Below are 24197 nucleotides of genomic sequence, written 5' to 3' on the forward strand. Positions count from 1 at the left end.
TTAATTCTGAAGAGTTAACAATGGTTTTAGAGAAATAACTGTTTAACAATATAAATTGTACAACCTGAAATTTTTTATAAGATCTTAATTTACATGCTTCTGCATCTTTTTTTAAACATCTGGACCAAAATATTTGCTTGAAATCTAATAGGATGCAAAGGGTATTAAATGCAAGAAGTATATAACATAACATAACATAACATAACATCAGAGTTGGAAGGGACCTTGGAGGCCTTCTAGTCCAACCCCCTGCCCAGGCAGGAAACCCTACACCATCTCAGTCAGATGGTTATCCAACATTTTCTTAAAAATTTCCAGTGTTGGAGCATTCACAACTTCTGAAGGCAAGTCGTTCCACTTATTAATTGTTCTAACTGTCAGGAAATTTCTCCTTAGTTCTAAGTTGCTTCTTTCTTTGATCAGTTTCCACCCATTGCTTCTTGTTCTACCCTCAGGTGCTTTGGAGAACAGCCCGACTCCCTCTTCTTTGTGGCAGCCCCTGAGATATTGGAACACAGCTATCATGTCTCCCCTAGTCCTTCTTTGTTAAACTAGACATACCCAGTTCCTGCAACCGTTCTTCATATGTTTTATCCTCCAGTCCCTAATCATCTTTGTTGCTCTTCTCTGCACTCTTTCTAGAGTCTCAACATCTTTTTACATCATGGCGACCAAAACTGGATGCAATATTCCAAGTGTGGCCTTACCAAGGCATTATAAAGTGGTACTAACACTTCACGTGATCTTGATTCTATCCTCTGTTTATGCAGCCCAGAACTGTGTTGGCTTTTTTAACAGCTGCTGCACACTGCTGGCTCATATCTAAATGGTTATCCACTAGGACTCCAAGATCCCTCTCACAGGTACTACTATTGAGCAAGGTACCACATATACGGTACTGGTGCATTTTGTTTTTGGCCTAAATGTAGAACCTTACTTTTTCACTGTTGAATTTCATTTTGTTAGATAGCGCCCAATGTTCAAGTCTGTCAAGATCTTTCTGTAACTTGAGCCTATCTTCTGGAGTGTTGGCTATTCCTGCCAGCTTGGTGTCATCTGCAAATTTGATGAGTTCCCCATCTATCCCCTCGTCCAAGTCATTGATGAAGATGTTGAAGAGTACTGGGCCTAAAACAGAGCCTTGGGGTACTCCACTGCATACTTCCCTCCATGTGGATGTAGTTCCGTTGAGGACTACACGTTGAGTGCGGTTGGTCAGCCAGTTACGAATCCATCTGGTGGTGGTGCTGTCTAACCCACATTTTTCTACTTTATCTAGTAGTAGGTTATGGTCTACTTTATCAAATGCTTTACTGAAGTCCAAGTAAATTATATCAACAGCATTCCTCTGGTCTACTAATTTTGTCATTTTGTCAAAGAATGCGATAAGATTAGTCTGGCATGATCTGTTTTTGACAAACCCATGTTGGCTTTTGGTTATTACTTTGTTTGCTTCTAGGTGTTCGGTGATTCGTTGCTTGATTATCTTTTCCAGAATCTTCCCCGGTATTGAGGTCAGACTGATAGGTCTGTAGTTTCCTGGATCTGTTTTAAATATACTTTACATATACCTAAATTTAAATTTTGGATCACCTGCCATAATTTCTAATAGTTATATAAAGATTGTGACCACAAATTTCATGACTTTATCCCAATACATGTTTTGTAGCACAGACTAGAAGAGTACAGGATGCATGGCATTGCTGCTGCCTTTAGTGCTGAATTAAAATAATTTGCCAACTCAGTTTACATTTAGCTAAATTACTTTTATTACATAATAGGATCATCTTCCAAACTAGAGATCTGTAACTCTCTGGATATGTGGGCATGTTTGATTTTACATGTCACAAAATGGCTGCCATGGTGAACATGTAATAGAACACTGGAAAGCAGAATTAAAGTTCTAATCCTAGATGCATACTATTATCTCAATTTATTTTTGTACTTTAGTGCACCTGTCACCCTGGAATTTATGATAACTGAAATTTAAAGAGGTCTCCTGTGGCTTAAGACCTACCCTTTCACAAGAAGTGAAATCCCATCTAAAACAGTTTGGTGAAATGGTTAAGGTCCTGGCCTAGAAACCAGGAGACTATATGTTTTAGTCCTACCTCAAGTGTGAAAGTTAGTTGGATAACTTTGAGCCAGTCACTTTCTCTCAGCCCAACCACTTCACAGATGATTTTGGGAAAATAAGAGGAGGAAGGAATATTATGTATGTTCATCACCTTGAGTTGCTTGTAATAAATATGGGATAAAAATCAATAAGTAAACAAGTAAAACAGGCTGCCCAGAATCACCCTGCCTCCTTTGAATTGGATGTTAAGTTGCTTCCCAGCTTCCATCCCTTATAGAATTTATGTGGTGTTCAAGAGTAATAATGGCTTTCTGGGAGGGGAACTATAGTGTTAGGTGTTGTCAGCACATTGACAGTATCTCATCGTGGTTCTATATAGATTTGAGATCTAACTTCATAGGGAACAACATAGAATGCAGCACAGAAAGCATGGAATAGTAATATAGCAGTCAAGATATAGAATAGTAATTCCTCCATCACTTATCTTCTGTTGCAATCTCTCAGGGAAGATTGAAATAAGACTAAAATAATGCCTTTAAGCTTGGCCCCTGCCATGGCCAAAGACATTAGTTACCAAAGATTCTATGAAAAGTACTAGCACTCTACTCCTCTTGTGAGTCCTAGTGCAAATCACTCATCAAAGTAGACTGTATTATATCCAGACGTAAAACAATAACAGATTATCACTTTCCCAAAACAATACTGTCAAGCAAGTAAGTTGAATTTCAGGGTGTGTTTTTTTAAACATTTTTGTTCTGTGGCTTTTATTTTTACAAAGTATCACCGTGAAAGGTTATGTTCCCATAATTAGAATTTAGGAATACAAAAATTAGATATAGCTTGTGCATTAATCTGCTTCAGTGTTTTTAATAACAATCCCCCCACTGTTGTAGCAAAAAAATTTTTTTGATAATTTCTAGTATTTATTATTTATTTATTAAATTTTTATACTGCCCTTCTCCCGAAGGACTCAGGGCGGTTCACAGCCAAGATAAAACAGCAATAATATACAGATAAAACAATAGTTAAAAAACGTATTAGATGTAAGGCCAAATTAAAACATTTAAAACCATAAAAACCCCATAAAATTTGTATCAAATATTAAAAACTATTTAAAATTCCTATGCCAGTCTAAAGCCCCAGGCTGTTTATATTTTCACTATGAACAATCATGTAATTAGGTAAAGTCATAGATACATCTTAAGATTTGATAGGCACATAGAAGGCTATATAAATCCAAGGACTTTAGAAGCAGGTTCTTTTCTATATATAAAGTACTGTTCTATTAACCAAAGTGGTGGCTCACTAATGCATACATGGAGCTTCTTGCAAAATAGGTTTAACCATAGTTAATGGAATAATGGTCTATCTTGATCAAATGTTTTACATTTGATACTGACTAATTAACCATAGTGGCCAGGTTAACACCATATGTACATATTTATGTGCCATCAAAAGTCATTGTTGACTCTTAGTGAACACATTGATAGACTTTGTCCACAACTATCTGTCTATGTAACTGATCATTCCAGTCTTCCAATAGTGTACCCATCACCAATATAACAGACTCCATCTGTCTTGCTGCTGGTCATCTTCTGTTTACTTTCATGATATAACTAAATTCTAGTTACTCTACATAGATCGGATGCAATGGTAAAGGTAAATTTACATGCTGTACTAGGTCGTAATTTGACCATACTTTTTAAATGAGCTACAATGGGCTAAGCCAAATGAATGAAGACACTTTATTGACTTAACTTGTACAAATCCACTTAGCAGTTTTAATGATCATACCATGTACTTATTTGTATGGGATCTTTATTATTTATTAGAGGCATGATGCTGCAGTGGTTAGAATGCAGTATTGCTGCCTAATTCTGCTGACTGCCAGGGTTTGATCCTCACCGGCTCAAGGTTGATTCAGCTTTCCATCCTTCCGAGGACCTAGATTTTGGGGGCAATATGCTGATTCTATAAACCATATAGAGAGGGCTGTAAAATACTACAAACCAGTATATAAATCTAAGTGCTATTGCTATTTTTACAAATAAATCATACGTACAGTGTTTCTGCTTATTTATGAGATTTGTTCATGGATTGGATTTTTTATATTATTTTTTTTAATTTTTATATACAGTACTGGATGGTTGGCCAATTTGTGTTTACCTAAAAGCTGGAAAGGTGGTTAATTTATGGTTCAAGTATTATGCAGATGATAGCAATCAGATTAATTCAGTGAACAATGATTCTTTAAATGAATGATAATAGAGTAATGTGAAAACAACCTCCAATTACTGCTCCCCAAAATGCAATACTTCTCTTCAGGAAGATTTCATAGTGACTAGAACGGTATGCACTTAGTTGCGCAAAAGATTAAAGATTTGTCCTCTCCTTCTGGTCACCTTTGTGAGAGGAGGGTCAAGTAAACCCCACTTCACACTAATGACCTTTTACTTATACCGCCTGGGAGCATTTATGCCTACTGCGCTTTTTCGGGATTATTTTGGGATAGACTGATCCAAGTCAAAGCAATAACATTAGGCGGGATAAAAGCCCGGGAAACAAGACATTTTTGAGACAAATATATTGTACTACAGATTATTTTTAATGCCTCCAAATCGGTTCTAATGCGTGCAGCCTACTATGTGATGAGATTGTATTTTCCAGCACGCTGAGATGGCGAGCTTTATTTACTCCGATTTTTGGACTACCTTTCCCAAAATGCCAATCGCATTGCCGAGGCAACCACACAGCTCTATTAGAACGGTAGCTACTGACGTCACTTGTCGAGAGACTGCCATTCCTTTCTTTTGAAGACGCCTTCCGATTCATCGACAGCCCCTGTGCAAGCGACCGCAAAGCATTCTGGGAAACGTAGTTCCTTTTCCGTGAGAGCGTGTTTCGCGCCACTGGGGCGTGTCTTCAAGGGCTATATAAGCATCCGGAGGGGCGGTGGGCTACGTTTGTCTGCTGGTTATTCCTTCGCTTTTGATTTTCTGTGGCGGGTCGTTGGTTACCATCGCCTTTTAAGGTACAAGGGGCTTCAGGCAGGGTTTCTTTCTTCCGGAGCTGGCTAAGCAGGAAGGGGGAGTTGGGCTCGTGGGTTCGTGTAATGAGGGGGCGACAGCGCCCGCGATACCAAGGAGCCTTTTCGGAGGCTTTAAGCGTTTATTTTCCGGGTAGTAATCTGCGATGTTCGGACACAACTATACGGTTTTTGATTTGGGGTTTTTTCCCCCTATAATTTTTCTTCATTTCTTTGAAACCTCACTGATTCCAGCCCCCCCTTTTTTTTCTTGAGTGGGTTCGTACGTGCTGTCCTTGGCGAGATGGAGGCGGCGGGTCTTTAAAAAAAACACCGAGACACCACGTGACCTGGCTGGAGTTTATGCCGCCATTTTTAATAGCTATCAATCTGGCGCGCGCCAAAGCGGGAGAGGGGAGGGGGTGGAAGGAAGTGAGTGAGTCACGTGGCCAGCAGTCCTGGCCCATTGAAAGCGGCCGTTGAGATTTGGCGCCGAAAAGCGCTGACAGGAGAGGCGAGGTGGCCCATTGTCCCTTCAGGTGAAGGCTTCCGTAGGAAGCGAGACGCTTCCTCTTGCAGAAGAAATGGCTTTAAAACAAGTTTGAGAAGCCTGAGTTACTGGTATTGGTGCCAGCCTGATGCCTCTTCACACATTTGGGCGTATTAAAGGGCCTGGGGTGTATTTATTGGATGATTCTTGTCAGTTGATGAAGCTTAACCACCTGTAGCTTCTTTTAAGACAGGAAATGAAATATACTTGAGAGACTAGAGCAGGGGTGTCCAAACTTGGCCCTTTGGAGAGTGGTGGACTTCAACTCCCAGAATTCCCCAGCCAGCATGAGCTATAAATTTAAGCAAGTTGCTAGTTGGAGAATTCTGGGAGTTGAAGTCCACCACTCTTCAAGGGGCCAAGTTTGGACATCCCTGGACTAGAGCTTCAAATGCAGTAGCGCAAAATATTTAAAGTTTCTCCAGTAATTATTCACATGTTTGCGTAGGTATTTCAGAGGGCCATATGATATTTCTTCTTTGGTATAACTTATCATTTAAAACTACAGGAAGTAGCAAGTTGTAGTTGTCCATGCTGGTTTGTTGTCACTGGAATATATATCAGATCACAAATGTTTCCTATATATTGAAATATATAAAACCCCTTTTTAAAGCTGCTAAATCGAGTTTTCACTTTTAATCAATACTGTTCTCTGGGCAATGAAAAAGCTACTGATTTGCCACTGCATGAGAACTTAAGAAAAATAGTCAACCTATCTGAAGTAGCAAGGTTTTTTTTACAGCACACTCAATAATTTAGGTGTTAGCCCAAATACTTGAAAATATGACAAATGCTTGAGTGTTTATCTTCCAAATGCCTTCTGGCTAACTTAAAATTTCAGTTTCAGGATGACAGAAGAGGCCTCTGCTCCCTCTACTTCTGCAGACAAAACAGAGAGGTAAGAAAATAATTGGATAAAAAATAAACATGTGAGAGCCAGAATAATGAAACTAATTGAGCTGTTCACCCACTTAAGATGATAAAGGTGGCATATATCATACCTTGATGAACGTATCTTTTCTTTTATGTACACTGAGAGCATATGCACCAAGACAAATTCCTTGTGTGTCCAATCACACTTGGCCAATAAAATTCTATTCTATTCTATATTGTATTTTGAGCATTTGTTTTTGGAGTTGGTGCTATATGGTAAAAAAATTTATGAAAACCTTTAACAAGGTAAAGGTTAAGGTTAGCATGAAAATATATGGTGTGTGTTATTGGGCCAAGCATAGTAATTATAAAAAGTGGTATAAATTGGTAATACAGAGGAACATGTCTGCTCTGCTAGCTGCATTGATTACCAATCTGTTTCTGATTCCAATCCAAGGTGCTAATTAATAAAGCCCTAAATGGCATGGGACTGGGTTATTTGAAGGACCTTCCCCATATTAACATCTACTACTTATACCAGATCTAACAGGACATGCTGGGGGTCCCATCGACTAGGAAATTTCACTTGGCAGGTCCTTGGTGATAGGCTTCTTGTGCTGTGCCCCCTCTAATGAACATCCACCCTTTCAGCTTTCTGGAAGTTTCTTAAGACCTGGTTGTTCAAGCAGGCCTTTGAATCCTAGGGACTGGCAAAATATTTAGAAATATTTTTCACCTAATCTTTCTTTCTGCTATATTCTAGTTTGTATATTTTGTTGTATTGACCATTGTTATGTGAAAAGCTGTACAAAAAACTATATTATGGGAAGACAATATATATATTTCATATTTGCAGTATTGATGTGGACGGGGAAGCCAAGAGACTACTCGGCTTGGGACAAAAGAATCTAGTAATGGGAGATATTCCATCAGCTGTTAATGCATTTCAGGAAGCTGCTAGCCTTTTGTAAGTATTTAGATTATGTATAATGGGAGGGTAAAAGATGTTTATTCAGCTATATATATTTATTTATTCCTAGATATATTTTTAATATATGGCTTAGGACCGGGCTACCTATGGGACCGTCTACTGCCGGCCTCTATCTCCCAGCGTCCGGTGCGTTCCCACAGAGAGGGACTCCTCAGGGTGCCGTCAGCCAAACAGTGTCGACTGGCGGCCCCCAGGGGGAGGGCCTTCTCTGTGGGGGCTCCTACCCTGTGGAACGAACTTCCCCTCGGGCTTCGACTACTACCTGACCTTAGGACCTTTCGCCGCGAAGTTAAAACCTATTTATTTCATATGGCTGGACTGGCCTGATTTTAATTTTAAATTTTAATTGAATTGTTGATGGGTTTTAAATTTTGTAATTTTATGGGGTGTAATGTCATTTTAAATTTTCTGGCATATTTGAATCAGTTTTTTAAGGGTTGTTTTAATTATTGAGTATGTTTGTTTGTATTTTATTTGCCTGTTCACCGCCCTGAGTCCTTCGGGAGAAGGGCGGTATACAAATTAAAACATCATCATCATTATAATAATAATATTTGAAGATTTTAGTCTTTTCTGTTTTAGCTTACTTTTGATGTGTTTTACATAGTTTTAAGATTCATTAAGAAGCTAACATGGCAAATTTTAATTTCTGTTGCTAAGTGAGATATTTGTTGAGTGAGTTTTTCCTATTGTATGACCTTCCCACAGTTGTTACATGAATCACGGCAGTTGTTAAGTTAGTAATATTGTTAAATGAATCTGGCTTCCCCATTGGCTTGGTTTGTCAAGATGATCACATGACCCAGAGACACTGCAATGCCCATAAGTGAAAAACTGTCATGTCACTTTTTGGGTCCATTGTAAGTTTGAACGGTCACTAAATGAACTATTGTAAATCAGTTACCTGTAGTTTGGAGATTATGTTGATTAGTTAATTTGAAGCATCCCTTAATGCAATTTAAGTTCAGTTAAAGTAATTCTTTAAAAAAATGTTTAATTTTTCTTTAGGGGCAAGAAGTATGGTGAAACAGCAAATGAGTGTGCTGAAGCTTTCTTTTTTTATGGAAAATCACTTCTGGAGTTGGCAAGGTATGTTGATATGTCCTATCACTTGGTCCATTGAACCTCAGTATATTCATTTAAAATTTAACCAGTCAGTAATTCATACAATTCTACTTATTGCCACTGTTCACATGTACTTTTGTTCTTCTATGTGCAAGACTCTTTCTATGCCACTTTATTTTCTAGGAAAGATCCCAGAATCATATTTTCATAAATGTGTGTATATTAATACTAAAGATTTGCTCTGAAACTTAAGTTACACAAATCTTCCAACAAGTCTTAAGACACCAGAATAGATACTTTATTATTGAAGATGTATCAGAACCTAATAGCTTTTTCCTAAATCAAGTGTAGAATTTTGTAAATATTTGTGGACAATATATTTCTATTAAAAATTGGAAAGAGTATGGTTTAGTTTATTTGTTTGGGTTGATTAATCTTGGATACCACCATTCCAAGTGGGCCAGTTTGTGTTATGCTATATCATGGCACTGAATTCTTCAAAGAGTTCCACAAAGTATAGATTAAACGTGTAATTTATTAGAACTTGCACTGAACTACCTGAATAAAATATTAACGTTTCATTAAATATTGGTTAATGACACTATGGCGTATAGTCATGGTCTCACACATAGCCTGTAAATCACTTCATCAATTAATATTGTTGTCCTAGAATGGAAAATGGGGTGCTGGGAAATGCTTTGGAAGGAGTGCAGGTTGAAGAGGAAGAAGAAAAAACAGAAGACTCAACGGTAGAAAGCGCTGATAATATAGATGGTATGTAGAGCTGTCTTAATGCATTAGAGAGATGCCAAGCTATGTATTCTGAATGAATATGAGGCATAAATTGAGGTTCTGTGCCTTAAATAACACATTTAAAATTACAGTGATTTAGTAAGATCACTTAAGTAAAAATTACAATACTTAGAAAAAATTGCAAAATCAATGCGTCTATTAAATTAAAATACTGCCACTTGTTCTTCATGGGAGAGGGTACCTACTGTTTTTTCTTTATAAAAACCTTGATTTATATAATTGTTTTAGAAACAATTGGAAGTAAACCTTAAAGGAAATTTTTGAAACTAAACGATTGGACTTGCAACCAACTCATGTATGGTGCAGTGCTATCTAGTCTTATTATATAAGATTTGAAGTATAAATTCTGTTGTAACCATAAATGAAATTCACTTCAGAGAGTGAATACTTGCCTGTCAAATTTGCTTAAGCCCTTCAATTTATAGTGGCTTCCTCTGCAATGTTTGGTGTCTCAGTTAAAAAGCTTGGCATCTCTTGCTTGGCTGTTAACTCTTGCTAGTACACAACTCATTGCTTAAGCTCAACTGCTTGCAGATCATAAATGTTACAGAGGTGCTTGTTCTTAAATTAAATTAAAAATAAGTATTTGGTATTTTGGCAGCAAGTGTTAGTGGGAAATAGGGTGGAATGTGAAGATCATAAATGCTTATCACTACATTCGAAGATTTCTTTGTGCTTCATCTTCCTTCTTCATGTAGAAGAAGCAAGGGAGGAATTAAGAGATCAGGTATATAATGCCATGGGGGAAAATGAATCCAGAAAACCTTCAGAAGAATCTCTGGTAGAAACTAGAGTGCAAGCGAAAAATAAAGATGCAGAAGTGGAAGAAGTTAAAGAAGAAAAGGCAGCTGTGACTATAGATGATAATCTTGGAGAAAAAGAAAAATCAAGCAAGCAAGTAGAAGATATGCAAGAACAACAGGTCAGTGAAAAAACTGTGGAAGATTCATTAGAAGGTAGTGCTGCTATAGAAGAAAAGCCAGAAGAAACAACTGGAGAAAAACTAGCAGCAGAAGAAACCCAGGAAGACATCGTTCTTAAGAAAGTATTGGTTGTAGATAAAACTCCTGAAGAAGAAAAACTAATAGTAGAAAAGCCTGCAGAAGAAGTTAGTGGAGACACTGTAGAGAAGGAAGTGACTACAGAAGAAAAGTTAGCTTTACAAAAGATGGAACAGAAGGCAGAAAAGCTTATAGTTTTGACTGCTGAAAAGCACACAAATGCAAAGCTAGAAAATTCAATAGTAGAGACGTCGGCCAAAGCTTCAAAAGAGACATTAGAGGAAAAAGAATTGGTGTCTGCTGTTGATAAAGTAGAAAGGAAGGCAGAGAAGGCAGAACAGACAACTGTTGCTATTATTCAAGAAGCAGATGTTGTTGCTGGACAAGAAAACGTGGATTTGAAAGAAGAAGAAAAATTGAATGAACCTATGGCTTCAGGGGAAGTGTTACCTACAGCTCCAAATGAAATTAATTCTCCAGGGGTTGTTGAACAGTCACATGAAACAGAAATTGAAGAAAAAGCTGAAGCTGCTGCTAAGGTAGAAAAGGAAGAAGAAAAGGATCACGAGATGGGAGAGGGAGAAGGTAACAGGGATAGAAAATACTTGTGGGTGGTTTTTGTTAGAATGCTAACCCAAGTAAAATTAATCCATTCAGAATTCTCTTTGCCTCGAGTGAGGGAAGGGATATAGCTAGGGAGAAATATAAAAGGACACAAAATAGTATAATTACTCTTTCCTCGCCCCTCCCTTCCGTTCGTTTTTTCCCCCCCGAACAGTTAACTGATGGACATAGCAAAACTATTGGCTGATTTGGGGATATTGTTGGTCTAAGCAGTAAATCTAAAAAGCAATGGCCACTAGAGAATGCTGAATGGATGTTCACTGCATGCTCTGATATTGCAATACTAACTCAAAGCATAGCTTTCCTCCTGTCATTATATACCAAACCAGTAAGATTGACCAGAGTACCATTACATTAAGATGTCGAGGCTATAGATTTATGCTAAAAAATAACAATTTGCTATCATGTCTAGAAATATGATAGCGCAACTAGCAAATTCATAATTCTCATGCTTTGTTTTGTCTTACAACATGATTTTTGGAAATTTATTTGTTCGGGTTTCAAACAGTTAAATGTCTTAATAATTGCAGCCATTTGGAAAATATAATTGACATATTAAAAGGGACATGTCAGTAAGCATATTTCAGATCTTGCAGAAACTTCAAATTCTACCTTCTAAATCTTTTTTACAAAGCAGTTTGTATTTAGACATTAAAATGAAAAAAACAGGAAGATGCAGGAAGATACTGTGTACTTGCTCTGTAAACAGCATATTTTCTCAAAAATTGCAGAGTACTATCCCACCTTAATCTTTTCGGAATAGGATCCTCACTAGAGAAACTGACCAATCCACTGAACTATTTTAAAAATTAATTTTTATTTAGCGTGTTTTCAGTTTATGCATTGGAAAATCATATATAGATACCGTGTTTCCCTGAAAATAAGACCCTGTCTTATATTGTTTTGAACCCTGAAATAAGCGCTTGGCCTTATTGCCATGCATTCAAAAGCCCGATTGGGCTTATTATCAGGGGATGTCTTATTTTGGGGGAAACAGGGTAGAAATGAGTTAATTTAGGTTTAAAACAGTACAAGTATTCATCAAATTAAATCTTGAATCTGCAGATATTTTTAAAAATAAGTATGAATGTTTCATGAATGTCTTTACAATTACAAAACTGAATAACATGCACTTGAGTTTAGAAAGGCTGTTAAATAATGATACTGCAAGAATAGCATTGAATAAAATAAAGAGCCAAGTAAATAGCATGCCAGTAGTGTATATAAACAGGAAACTCTTCTTACAGAGACAGAAGGGTCAGAAGAAGATGATAAAACTGAAGAGGAGAAAGAAAATTATTCTACAGCTGAAGAAAAGGTGAAGTATAAATCAGTATTCAGATCTATTAAAAGCTATTAGTGTTATGCAGGAGAAAATTTATGTCCTATTAGTATAGGTCATCCTTAACACAATTCGCTGAGTAACCGAAGTTACAACAGGACTGAAAAAAGTGACAATTTTTCACATTTATGACTGTTGCAACATCCCCGTGTGATTTACATTTGGATACTTGACAACTGACTCAGATTGATGACAGTTTGCAGTGTCTCGGGGACATGTGATCACCTTTTGCAATCTTCTGAAAAGCAGTCAGTGGGGAAGCCAGATTCACTTAACAACTGTGTTATTAATTTAACAACTGTAGTAAATAACTTAACAAATGTGGCAAGAAAAGTAAAATGGAGCAAAACTCATTTATCAAATTTCTCACTTAGCAACATAAACGGGCTCAATTGTGGTCATATGTTGAGGACTACCTTTAGATAAAGGGATAGCTGCTTTTCTGAGGTAAATCTTAAGTATTTTCTGGTTCTGTGAAAAAAGATGATCTGTTCTAAAGCTGTGTGAAATCTTCTCTTAATGAATGTATTTCTATGAGAAAAACTATAATTTTCATAGGATTCAATGCCAGAGTCAATATTTATGATTGCTTATTAAGGCATAAGAAATTGGTACTGTCTAATATGACTAATAAATCATATTGCTTCAGGAGAGTGAAGAAGATGAAGTTGGAAACTTAGAACTGGCTTGGGATATGCTGGAATTGGCAAAAGTAATATATAAGAGGTATGTCTTAGGAGTTTTAATAAAATAATATCCATTACCATATTACTGATGAATGTTTTTACAATGTATTTTCTGATTTGCTTTTTTGGTCTAGGCAGGACACTAAAGAAGCACAGCTCCATGCTGCTCAGGCTCATCTAAAACTAGGAGAAGTTAGCATTGAATCTGGTAATTGACTTAAAATTGTCCAGACATGCTGCTTGTAATAGGTTTTGCATGTTGTGACTATACATGAGAGCATGTCTGTTCTGCATTGACTATCAACCTTTTAGTCATATTTTACATTAAAATTATATAAAATTGAAGTAGCATAAATATGAAGTAAGTCATGTACTGTGTTTTGACAAGTTTGATTTATGTATATTCTGAATTGAATGTTTTTCAATATTTTTTCATTTTTATTGTAATTAATATAGAGCTCTTTGCTTCCTAAATCACATTTGTATAGCTGGCATTTTTTTCACTGTTCTAGCACTTAATTCCTAATTGATACAAGTTGATATTTGATTGATAAAACTAATTGATAAAATTGATACAGGTAGTCTTCAACTTACAACTGTTATGGAGTCTCCCCACTGCAGACACAAGTTGTGACAGTCATAAAGTAAGTTGTCACATGACCAATTTGATTTTATGACCTTTTTTTGCCATAGTTGTTAGGTGACTCGTATAGTTACGTGAATCCAGTTTCCTCCTTTGACTTGCTTGTTGGAAGCCAGGTGGGAAGATTGCAAATGGCGATGGGACATTGCAACTGTCATAAATACATGATGGTTTCCAAGTGTCCAAATTTTGATCCTGTGATCATGGGGACACAGCAGTAATTGTAAGTATGAGGACCATTTGTAAGTTGTGTCTTTTCAGTGCTGTTGTAACTTTGAATCATTACTAAATGAATGGTTTTAAGTTGAGGACTACCTGTATGATGGCTGAAGAAGGGAAAAAAGAATAACATGGAGACTGCATATTGCTTTGTTATTATTTTTCTGGTTTGCAAAACTATAATTGTACTCTTGAACTGAGTCAATTTGTCTCCATTATATGTTACAATTATTTTCCTAAACAAATGTGAATATTTTTCTATATTGCTTTTGGAATTGAGTTTGCTATCATGATTTTCTGGTGTTTTCTGCAGAAAACTACATGCAAGCTATAGAGGAGTTTCATTCCTGCTTGGCTCTTCAGCAGAAATATTTAGAAGCCTATGACCGTTTGCTTGCAGAGACTCACTACCACCTTGGGTTGGCGTATCACTACAACAATCAGTATGAGGAAGCAGTGCTGCAGTTCAGTAAATCAATGGAAGTAATTGACAAAAGACTGGGTAAATCAAAACAGAAGTTCTACATACTTTTAATTATGTTCCTCCATTACTGTTCCCAGTCTGTTCCAAGTTTCAAATTGGTTGCAATTTTCCATTAGCTTCCTTGGACAACTTCCATAATTTCGTGTTTTGGGGGAGTAAGGAAGATTACTGTGGGTTCAGCTACAGGAAGATTCTGAAAGGAAGGAATTGTCTAGATCAGTTCCAATCCAGTTTGACACCTATGTGGAAGACAAAAACATCTTGTTCTGGTGTATGATATGAATAGTAACTTGAAGAGTAGGAAATTGTGAATGTGATTGTGCTCCTTTCTGAATGTGTGGCTCAGTTCTGGGGAAGGGAATAGTTGATCCATTGGTTATTTCAGTATGTGGTGACACTGGACTTGCTGTCATCCTCTACTATTCAATGTCTGGTGAAATTTTGGAAGAAAGTCTTTAACCTGGGATTAAGTATCAGTATGATGGTATATAGTTGCATATAACCACTGTGGAGTTGTTGACCTGCTGTTTGGAGTCTGTAAGGGATTGGATAGACCACAAGCTTCAGTAAGTTTGGTCTGGGATAGGGTCACTCTTTTCCCGAGGGAACAAAGTCCATCTCTTATGAGACTTCCTAGTCTCTACTACATAACTGAAAAGCAGGTGGAACCTGTGGCCAGGAAACAAGTTTTGCCCAGCTTCAGCTGGTCGGCTAGCTGCAAGCCAATAACACTTATTGTGCAGTGTCCCATGTGCATTTTTAACAATATCTGTTTTGGTTGCTGTGATGATGATTATTTCTCACATTCAGACTTAATCCATTGTGTGTGCTCATTCTGAAAAGGATTGCTAAGCATCCCCAGTCTGTGAATTGAGGCTAATAAAATATCTCTGGTGTAACTTTAATGTGTACATATATAGGAACATTCCCACCTGAGATTCAAGATCTTGCTCTTCCCCCTGCTTTCACAATGCCTTTAAGGCTTTGTTTTGTTACGATTCTGGTACAGATAGGCTGGGCCTGAATTTTGTTTGCAGCAGTTCAATAGTGCAGTGGCACCCAACCTTTTTGCACCAGGAACCAGTTTCATGGAAAACAAATTATTTCATGGGGGGAGGGCAGGGGAGTGTGCAACTAGATCTTATGCATGTGCAATTTACAATAGGGTTCACTCGCCCACTGCTCCACCTCCAGCTCTGGCAACCCGGTTCCTAACAGACCATGAACTGGTATCGGTCCAGGGATTGGGGACTCCTGCCTTGGTGGGTTGTTCCATTGGATAGGTTTTACCTTCTTATAAATTGCTCAGACAAACTACATGTAGTCCTTGATTTACAACAATTGAGGCTGGCAATTACTGTCATGAATTGTGAAGGTTGGAACATATCCTTCACCATGGGTCAGTTATTGCCAGAAATTGGAAGTAAGCATAAGCTTCGTGGAAAGCAATAATAAATCGTGGTTACATGACTACAGAGTGCTGCAAACAGCTATAAATGCAGGCTCATTGCTGACCAAAATGTGGTCATGGGACCATGGAGACAGGGACTTTGAAACGGTTCTAAATCCCGGTGTGGGGAGGGGTCTGTCATAACATTAAACGACCAAGTATAAGTAGAGGACTACCTATAATATAAGGTATTAATCTCAGTTTAACAGAAGTGATCTGTGAACCATGAATCAAGCTCTTTCTGGTTTTATTGTGATAATTGAAATAATTGAGATTTGCTTTTTCTTTTTACAAACAAAAAAAATTTGCTAATAGGCCTAAATTTACTTTCTGCCTTTCTTGAGCCTTTGGTTTAAAATTTGGGTTTTCATTATAAAGTTGTTTTAAAAGTGTCAGTGGGTCAGATCATAGAAAAGTGAATAGTTATTGCTCTCTGATTTTGTTTGGGGGGTTGTGTTTCGTTATTCTGTACCAAGTGGTGATATGGCCAAATTAAGTTAAATTGTTTCTACAGAAAGTACTAATGGCTCCTATATTGTCATCTTTTTCAGTTATGCTGACTGAACGATTAAAAGTAAAGGGAGAAGGACCAGCTGAGGATGAAAAAGAAATAGAGGAACTCAAGGGCCTGCTTCCTGAAATTAAAGAAAAAATAGAGGATTCAAAAGAGTCTCAAAATAGTGCAAGAGTGACTGAACTGGCTCTGAAAGCAACTCTAGTGAGTTCCATCATTGATTCTGTTGAAATAAACAATTTCAAAATGTCTGGCAAATAAATCTGTATGCCTGCAGGATGTACTTTACTATGAAAAGTGGTTAATAGGTCTGAAACTTAAAATCTGAGCAGAGCATCTTTAATATCACAGTGACATACCATTGATTTTGACATTTGAATGCAATAGGAGATAACAGTGTTTCCCTAATCTTGTGTCACTGAACACAAGATTAGTTTGCTAAATCTGAGAATTTATAAAGATTAAGCTTTTAAATGACCTTGCAATATTTATTTTTAAAACTATTCAGATGTGTTTAATAAGTCAAGAGGTAGATTTCAGAAAATGCCTTTTTGCCCTGATCTGCTTATTTTCTGGAGTTTCAGTAGCTAGAGGCTTTCTAATAGTATTTTAAAAGGATTTATTTATTTCCAGGTTGGCGGATCTTCCAGCTTTTCACAAGAGACTGAAAGTAGTGCAACTTCAACAGTAAGTGACACTAGCAATAGCAACTAGATTTATGCCATTATGATTAATATTTCATAGAAACTTCTACTGTTTCTGTAATAGATTCCAGTTGGACACAAAACTGATGGAGCTACAGACATCTCCCATCTTGTTAGGAAAAAGGTGTGTATTTTGTTAAATAAACGCAATTCTTACTGGCTTGTAGCTAATCCTGCAGTTAAAAGGTTAAATTACATTATTTCTATAATTTTTATATATCCTACATAAAATCCTTTTCACTGGGAGCCAGTTAGTCTGGGAACCATGCAGCTTTCTTGATAGATTTGGTGGTATTGTGCTGCATAGTACCCACTTTATTAATCCTGGTTTAATTTCAAAGCTTGATTTTGTAGCTTGATCCTTCTACAGGCACTTCAACTTGTCTGTGTTAAGGTCCTACAGAAGCATCCATGGTAGTCCTTCAGAGTAAAAATGTTGACATATCTGAACTGAAACTGAACTTCACAGCCAAACATCCAGGCTGAATTGGGTTCCCTTATTTTACATAGAAATGGAGAACTATTCAGTAGCATTATTCAATCTGGAATAATCTGTTTAGCCATCTTTGTATTGTGGAGTCTTTGGTGCTCTTGGAGCTTGGTTATTTGCTTGCAAATGTTTTATTTTGTTTCCTAGTCACTTAATAAAATATCTACACATCAACAAGGACTCTACAGTTCAACCCTGAGCTATATATATTCTCTTCTATTGTATGTTAGGACTATTATATGAGTTGCTAAGCAATATATCAATATTGTCCTTTAAATCGATTATTTGATTATTCTCATTAAATAATGGTTATCTCTTTTTTTTTAATTGCTGGTCTAACGTTAGAATTCTATTCCTAAATTTGATCTTTAGAGTAATATGCAGGCTAAGTAACTTGAAAGTAATTAACCTTTTTAATTATAAAACAGTTGAAGAGGACCAAATTGATATTGCATGTTGTTTGTAATCTTGCTTAATTTAAAGCAGTTAGCAGTCGCTATTTAATAGCATATGCATAATGATACTAAATATTCTTAAGATTCACATTTAGAGTTCTACTTGATGAAGACTAAACAATTTTGTCTTCAGAGGAAACCAGAGGAAGAAACTCAACAGGGAGACAATGGAGCTAAGAAATCTAAATCAGAATCGGCTGTCAATGGTGGTGGTGATGCACCTTCCAATGGAAATGAGGCTGCAGAGAAAATGGAACAGGAGGTGGGCAGTTCAGTCAGGAGTCATAAATTGAAATAAAGAAAAATAATTTTCCCAGGCATTTTTTCCTTGCATATGTTTCATTGGCGGTTGGTTTTCTCCCAAACATATAATATATCCATGCTAAAACACATTGATGTATCAAATCTAAACAGAAAACCTAATTTGTTGTCGGATGCAAACAATCAGACCCACACATGCAGAGTTTAGGCTAACATCTTTACTGTCTTCTGCCTATAAGGAATCTCTGGCAACCTATCCTTAGAAATGGTTACATAAAACTTCAAGAAATTTAGGGGTCTTGGCCCTTTTGCAGTTGTTTAATGACTCCAAGCTAACTACACTTGATCCCTTTTCCATGCCAGGCTTCGTACTTCCCAACAAAAGCATAGCAATGTATACTTCTGAATAATTGCATACAATTTATACATGGATTAAATAGTGAGTTTATTTAAGTGCTATTATCCAAATATATATTTTTTATGCAGCAAGATACTAAAACAGGATTACTAATCACTATTAGATATTAATAGCATCTATCAAATTGTCCATCATGTTCATCTTACAAACTACCAAATCCTTTAATAATGTATGAATTACCTAGCCTTGTAAAAAAAATAATAATTAAATTTTGTTTTTCTTTTTAGACAGGGGGAAGACCACAAGTTGAAACTGTTCAAAGTACTGTATGATAATTCTTTAATATTGGGCATGCTGCCTCCCAATTGTGGGTTTTGTATATAATGTATTTTTTCACTCTTTGGCAACTTTTTGTATTCAATAAAGATTGTACTCAAACATTAACATTGTCATTTTAAAATATGTAAAATTAAATCTTAAAATTTATTAAGTTAGTATTCTGGCTTCAAATTTTGGTTATCTATCTTATATGCAATCAGCGTGGTAGTTACTTATTGTTTTGGTACAGTAAGTTTTTCAAGATTAAAGTGGGATAAATCGTTCAAAAAGTCTCAGACCAGAATAAATAGATGGGAAATGAAAAATATATGGAAAAGCTGTAGTGTATGTTTTTAAAATTGTCTAGTCTAGAATGTGAGGCTTCTGTTTATTTTAAAATTGTAGTTTTGAAATTTCATAGAGAAAAGATTATCAATTTTGAAATTTCATAGAGACAAGATTATAAAGATTAGGACAATATCAAGATTAGTTTAAGAAATAATAGAAAAGCATAAAATGATTGACTAAAGGAAAACCCAGGTGTGGTCAGAAAGTTTGCCCATAGTCTGTTTTGAAAGAGTCGGAGCTCTTTATGCACTCAATAAAAGTGATTCATAAATTGTCAAAGCAGAAAAACCACTCAATAATATGAACATATTGAATCCTGATCCAGAAATATCTTCTTGGATTGTAGATAGAGCAAAATCAATGGCTTTAAAACTCCTTTAGGAATTAAATGTGAGACAATACAATCTTATTAGTAACAGTATAAAATCTGTAATGTAATTTTAACAAAGTGTCTATCTTGCAAAAATTAAGAGAAAGATAAACTTCCTTCAAGAAAGCTCTTCTATAATTGTATCATGACTAGATGACAAGCTTTTGAAGAGAAATACCTGCAGATAGTTTGCTTTACACTGGACCCGTCATTGTTTCTCCCCATAGATTTGCAAACCTCTAAATAAGCACACACACGATGCTTTTCTATGTCTAATCTGCATGCAAATGCAATTTGTTAATTCTTCCCTGGAGTTAAAAATACATGAAATTTTTTTCATCATTAGCCTTACTGGTAAACATTTTTATCTAATACATGATACATTTTTAGCTTCTTGCTTCACCAAGGTAACGTAAGACTGAGGTAGAGGTGAGATACATAAGAAAGTACCATTTGATGAGAATATAAGAATTAAGATTTATTAATATAATGGCATTTTATTAATACTGTCAAATAGAGATTTTGAGATATCTGTTTGAACTTTCTACCTTGAACTGACATGGACTTCAGTTTCAGACTATAAAACTGTAAAGTATACTGATGTAATGGATTTCTGATTGAGATTTTCAAAAAAGTTCAGCTAGAATGTAATGGAGTAGTGCAAAATATTTATGCTCTGACATGTTTGGGATTAGACGTCATTGGTCTAGCAGTTATAAATAATAGCAAAATATTTTGGTAATTGCAGTATATGTACATGAAGGGCATGCGCTTACTAGTGATCTAGTACATCATTGGTTTTGGAACTGAGCTACTTCAGAAAAGTACACCTGTAGTGCAGATGTTTTGCACTTGCGAACAATTGTTCTGGCTAGGACTTCTATGAAAAGTACATTGTTTTCATTATAATTTGAGAAATTTTTCTCTTCATAAAATCTAGCTAAACTTGAGAAACATTCTTAAACCTGTTATTTTGTACTTTTCTCTGATAAACAGAGATTATGAAAAATCAGTCTTGAATATACATTCCTGTGGAATTTAAAACATAGCTGTGATGGTTCTCTTTAAGAATAAAAATACTGAGCTCATTAAATGTTCTTTTCAAAAAAAAGATGGGTTCTAGGTTGGGTTTCCCAGATCTTAAGCTACAAATCTACTGAAAGAGATCATAGTATCTGGTTACCTTAGTATGTATTGGTGTGCAAAGCATTTCATTTTGAATAGTTCTGATCCTGAAACTGCTGTTTTTGAGTATAAATGAATCATTCCAAGTGTCTTGGAAATCTTCCAAGTTCAGAACTGCTGGTTCCTAGCTTAAAAACTCAAACATACTTGGAGAGGGATGATCAGTAAAGTTCTGAACTAAACATGTTTCTAAACATTTTTTTTAATTTATTATTCGTATTTTTATACCGCCCTCCGAAGACTCAGCAGAAATAAAACATAAATAACGAGAAAATTTAAAATAAAATAAACCATTAAAAATCTAATTCGATAAGCTGAAAAATTAAAAATTTTGAATAAAAATAGTAAATAAAATTAATCCCCTTAAAATCCCATTAAAACATTCAATTTAAAATTGTATCAGGCCAGCCCTGCTTGGTGAAAAAAAAGGTTTTGAGCTCGCGCTTAAAGGTCCGAAGATCAGGGAGAAGGCGTAGCCCAACGGGTAGTTCATTCCACAGGGCTGGAGCTCCCACAGAGAACGCTCTCCCCCTGGGGGTCGCCATCCGATATTGTCTGGCTGACGGCACTCTGTGGGAGCGCACAGGTCGATGGGAGGTTACTGACGGCAGTAGGCGGTCCCGTAAATATCCCGGTCCCATGCCATGGAGCGCTTTAAAGATGATAACCAGAACCTTGAATCTCACCTGAAAGACCACCGGCAACCAATGCAGCCTGCACAGGAGAGGTGTTACATGGGAGCTACGAGAAGCTCCCTCAATCCCCCGCGTGGCCGCATTCTGTACCAGTTGTAGCCTCCTGGTGCTCTTCAAGGGGAGCCCCATGTAGAGAGCATTGCAATAATCCAGACGGGAAGTAACGAGGGCATGAGTGACTGTACATAACGAGTCCCGATCCAGGAAAGGGTGCAATTGGCGAATCAGGCGAATCTGATAAAAAGCTCCCCTGGCGACGGCCGTCGGATGGTTTTCTAGAGACAGCCGCGCATCCAGGAGAACGCCTAAATTGTGCACCAATTCCCTGGGGGCCAACGATTTGCCCCCCCACAGTCAAAGATGGAGTTAATTGACTGTGCCGGGACGACGGTATCCATAGCCACTCTGTCTTGGATGGGTTGAGTCGGAGTCTGTTCATCCCCATCCAGACCCGAACGGCCTCGAGGCACCGGGTCATCACATCAACGGCTTCGTTGGGGTGGTTCGGGGTGGAAATGTACAGCTGAGTGTCATCAGCGTACAGTTGACAACTCACCCTGAAACCACAGATGATTTCCCCCAGCGGCTTTATATAGATGTTGAACAGGAGAGGCGAGAGGATCGACCCCTGCGGAACCCCACAAGTGAATTGCCTAGCAGTCGACCTCTGCCCCCTTGTCAATACCGTCTGCGAACGGTTGGAGAGGTAGGAGACCCACCGAAAAACGGTGCCCCCCACTCCCAAACTCTCCAACCGGTGCAGCAAGATACCATGGTCGATGGTATCAAAAGCCGCTGACAGATCCAACAGGACAAGGACAGAGGAACAACCCCTGTCCCGTGCCCTCCAGAGATCATCAACCAACGCGACCAAAGCCGTCTCCGTGCTATACCCAGACCTGAAGCCGGACTGGCACGGGTCTAGATAGACGGTTTCCTCCAGGTACTGGGAAAGCTGCCATGCCACCACACTCAACAACCTTCGCAACAAAGCGAAGGTTGGAGACAGGACGGTAATTAGCCAAAATAGCCAGGTCCAGGGAAGGCTTCTTAAGGAGGGGTCTCATCACCATCTCTTTCAAGGCAGCTGGGAAGACTCCCTCCGTCAAAGAAGCACTAATAATTCCCTGGAGCCAGCCTCGTGTAACCTCCTGAGTGGCCAGTACCAGCCAGGAGGGACACGGGTCCAATAAACATGTGGTAGCATTCAACCTCCCCAGTATCCTGTCCATGTCATCGGGAGTCACAGAGTCGAACTCCGCCCAAACAATATTCTCAAGACCTGCCTCCGTCATCCCGCCTGAATCCATCCAATCAGCGTCCAGCCCGTCCCGGATCTGAGCGATTTTATCATGCAGATACCTTCCAAATTCCTCAGCACGTCCCTGCAAGGGGTCCTCCCGAGCTCCCTGAAAAAGAAGGGAGCGGGTTACCCTAAACAAAGCGGCTGGGCGGTTATCTGCCAATGCGATAAGAGCGGCAAAGTATTCCTGCTTTGCCGTCCCTATTGCCACTAGGTAGGCCTAAATATGTGACCGCACTAGTGTTCGGTCAGATTCGGAACGATTCTCCAGGCGCTCTCTAGGACACCTTTAATAAATACCTTGAATACAATTGACTAGCAAAGGAGGATCTAGCAAAGATTATCATGTATGGGCACCAATTTAGCCATGCAAGAATACAAACACCGGTGACTGAATTAGCAAAACTAAATTTCGGGCCTAGTAACAAGAAGTTATTACTGTGTCTTCAACATTGATAGAGAATTGCAATGTTCGCTATTTAATTACAATTTAAATAGCATTTATAACAAGGCTTAACGGATTTCAATGTGAAGTTTGATCAGTTTAACTTAAAAAGATAAATAGACCAATTTTTGTAATCTTTCACTGTTAATAAAAATTTGTCCACCCATCAAAGTAGTAGTATATCTGAAGTTGGTGTTTTTTCCAGGAATTAGCACAATAATTCTCATAATCTTTTTCATATAAATTAAATTAGGTAATTTATGTAAACCCTTGGACTACTCTAAACAATGTAGCTGTTCTAACCTTCCAGATACACATTTTTCAATAAAAAATTACTTGGCCCAGTTCATCCATATTTTTAAGAGTTGTAGATATCTGGCAGTTCTCTATGTTGTTGAAGTTGAGCTTTACTTTACATGTGAGATTGATTGTTAAGTAATTTGAGCATTCTTTAGCATATTTTTTAATATTGGAATATAAATTGATATTTTTCAAATCCTTTGGCAGGCTGGAAGATTCTGGGAGTTGAAGTTCACAAGTTGCTAAGGTTAGGAAGTACTGCTCTAATAGCAATAGCACTTAGACTTAGATACCGCTTCACAGTGCTTTACAGCCCTCTAAGCGGTTTACAGAGCATATTGCCCCCAACAATTGATCCTCATTTTACTGACCTTGGAAGGATGAAAGGCTGAATCAGCCTTGAGCTGGTGAGACTTAAACTGCAAAACTGCGGGCAGCCGGCATTCAAAAGCAGCCTGCAGTACTGCATTCTAACCATTGTACCACCATGGCTCTCAGTATTGTATAGGAAGAAGCTTCCTTTGCTTCTAACTTTTAGGATACTTTTGTTTGCTTTATGCTGATGAAGTTTATCTTGAGTTTTTCAGGGACCATTGTATCTTGTTTGT

At 37.5% G+C, this 24197-nt stretch overlaps 1 protein-coding gene across 2 annotated transcripts; it reads left to right on the forward strand.

Moving 5' to 3' along the window:
• The first annotated feature begins 4955 nt into the window (after positions 1-4955).
• Positions 4956-19069, forward strand: NASP (nuclear autoantigenic sperm protein). 2 transcript variants are annotated; one of them, XM_058177296.1, is made up of 15 exons: positions 4956-5108; positions 6494-6550; positions 7382-7492; positions 8525-8605; positions 9252-9355; positions 10093-10980; positions 12267-12337; positions 13014-13087; positions 13182-13255; positions 14223-14411; positions 16395-16561; positions 16991-17044; positions 17126-17185; positions 18140-18268; positions 18913-19069. In XM_058177296.1, exons 2-15 carry the CDS (start codon positions 6501-6503, stop codon positions 18955-18957), a joined length of 2097 nt encoding a protein of 698 aa, XP_058033279.1. In that variant the 5' UTR covers positions 4956-5108; positions 6494-6500; the 3' UTR covers positions 18958-19069. The 2 variants fall into 2 exon arrangements, with proteins under 2 accessions (XP_058033279.1, XP_058033278.1); XM_058177295.1 differs by having other exon boundaries at positions 4957-5108; positions 13011-13087.
• Positions 19070-24197: the final 5128 nt, after the last annotated feature.

The sequence above is a fragment of the Ahaetulla prasina genome, chromosome 3, assembly GCF_028640845.1.
Source record: "Ahaetulla prasina isolate Xishuangbanna chromosome 3, ASM2864084v1, whole genome shotgun sequence".
NCBI lineage: Eukaryota > Metazoa > Chordata > Lepidosauria > Squamata > Colubridae > Ahaetulla > Ahaetulla prasina.

Bases quoted from the DNA above. Each gene is read 5' to 3' on its own strand.
- NASP (XM_058177295.1), top strand. From the start codon at position 6,501: ATGACAGAAGAGGCCTCTGCTCCCTCTACTTCTGCAGACAAAACAGAG. The intron at 9,356-10,092 runs GTATGTAGAGCT...TTCTTCATGTAG, and splicing joins AAGCGCTGATAATATAGATG to AAGAAGCAAGGGAGGAATTA. The intron at 17,045-17,125 runs GTAAGTGACACT...TTTCTGTAATAG, and splicing joins AAAGTAGTGCAACTTCAACA to ATTCCAGTTGGACACAAAAC.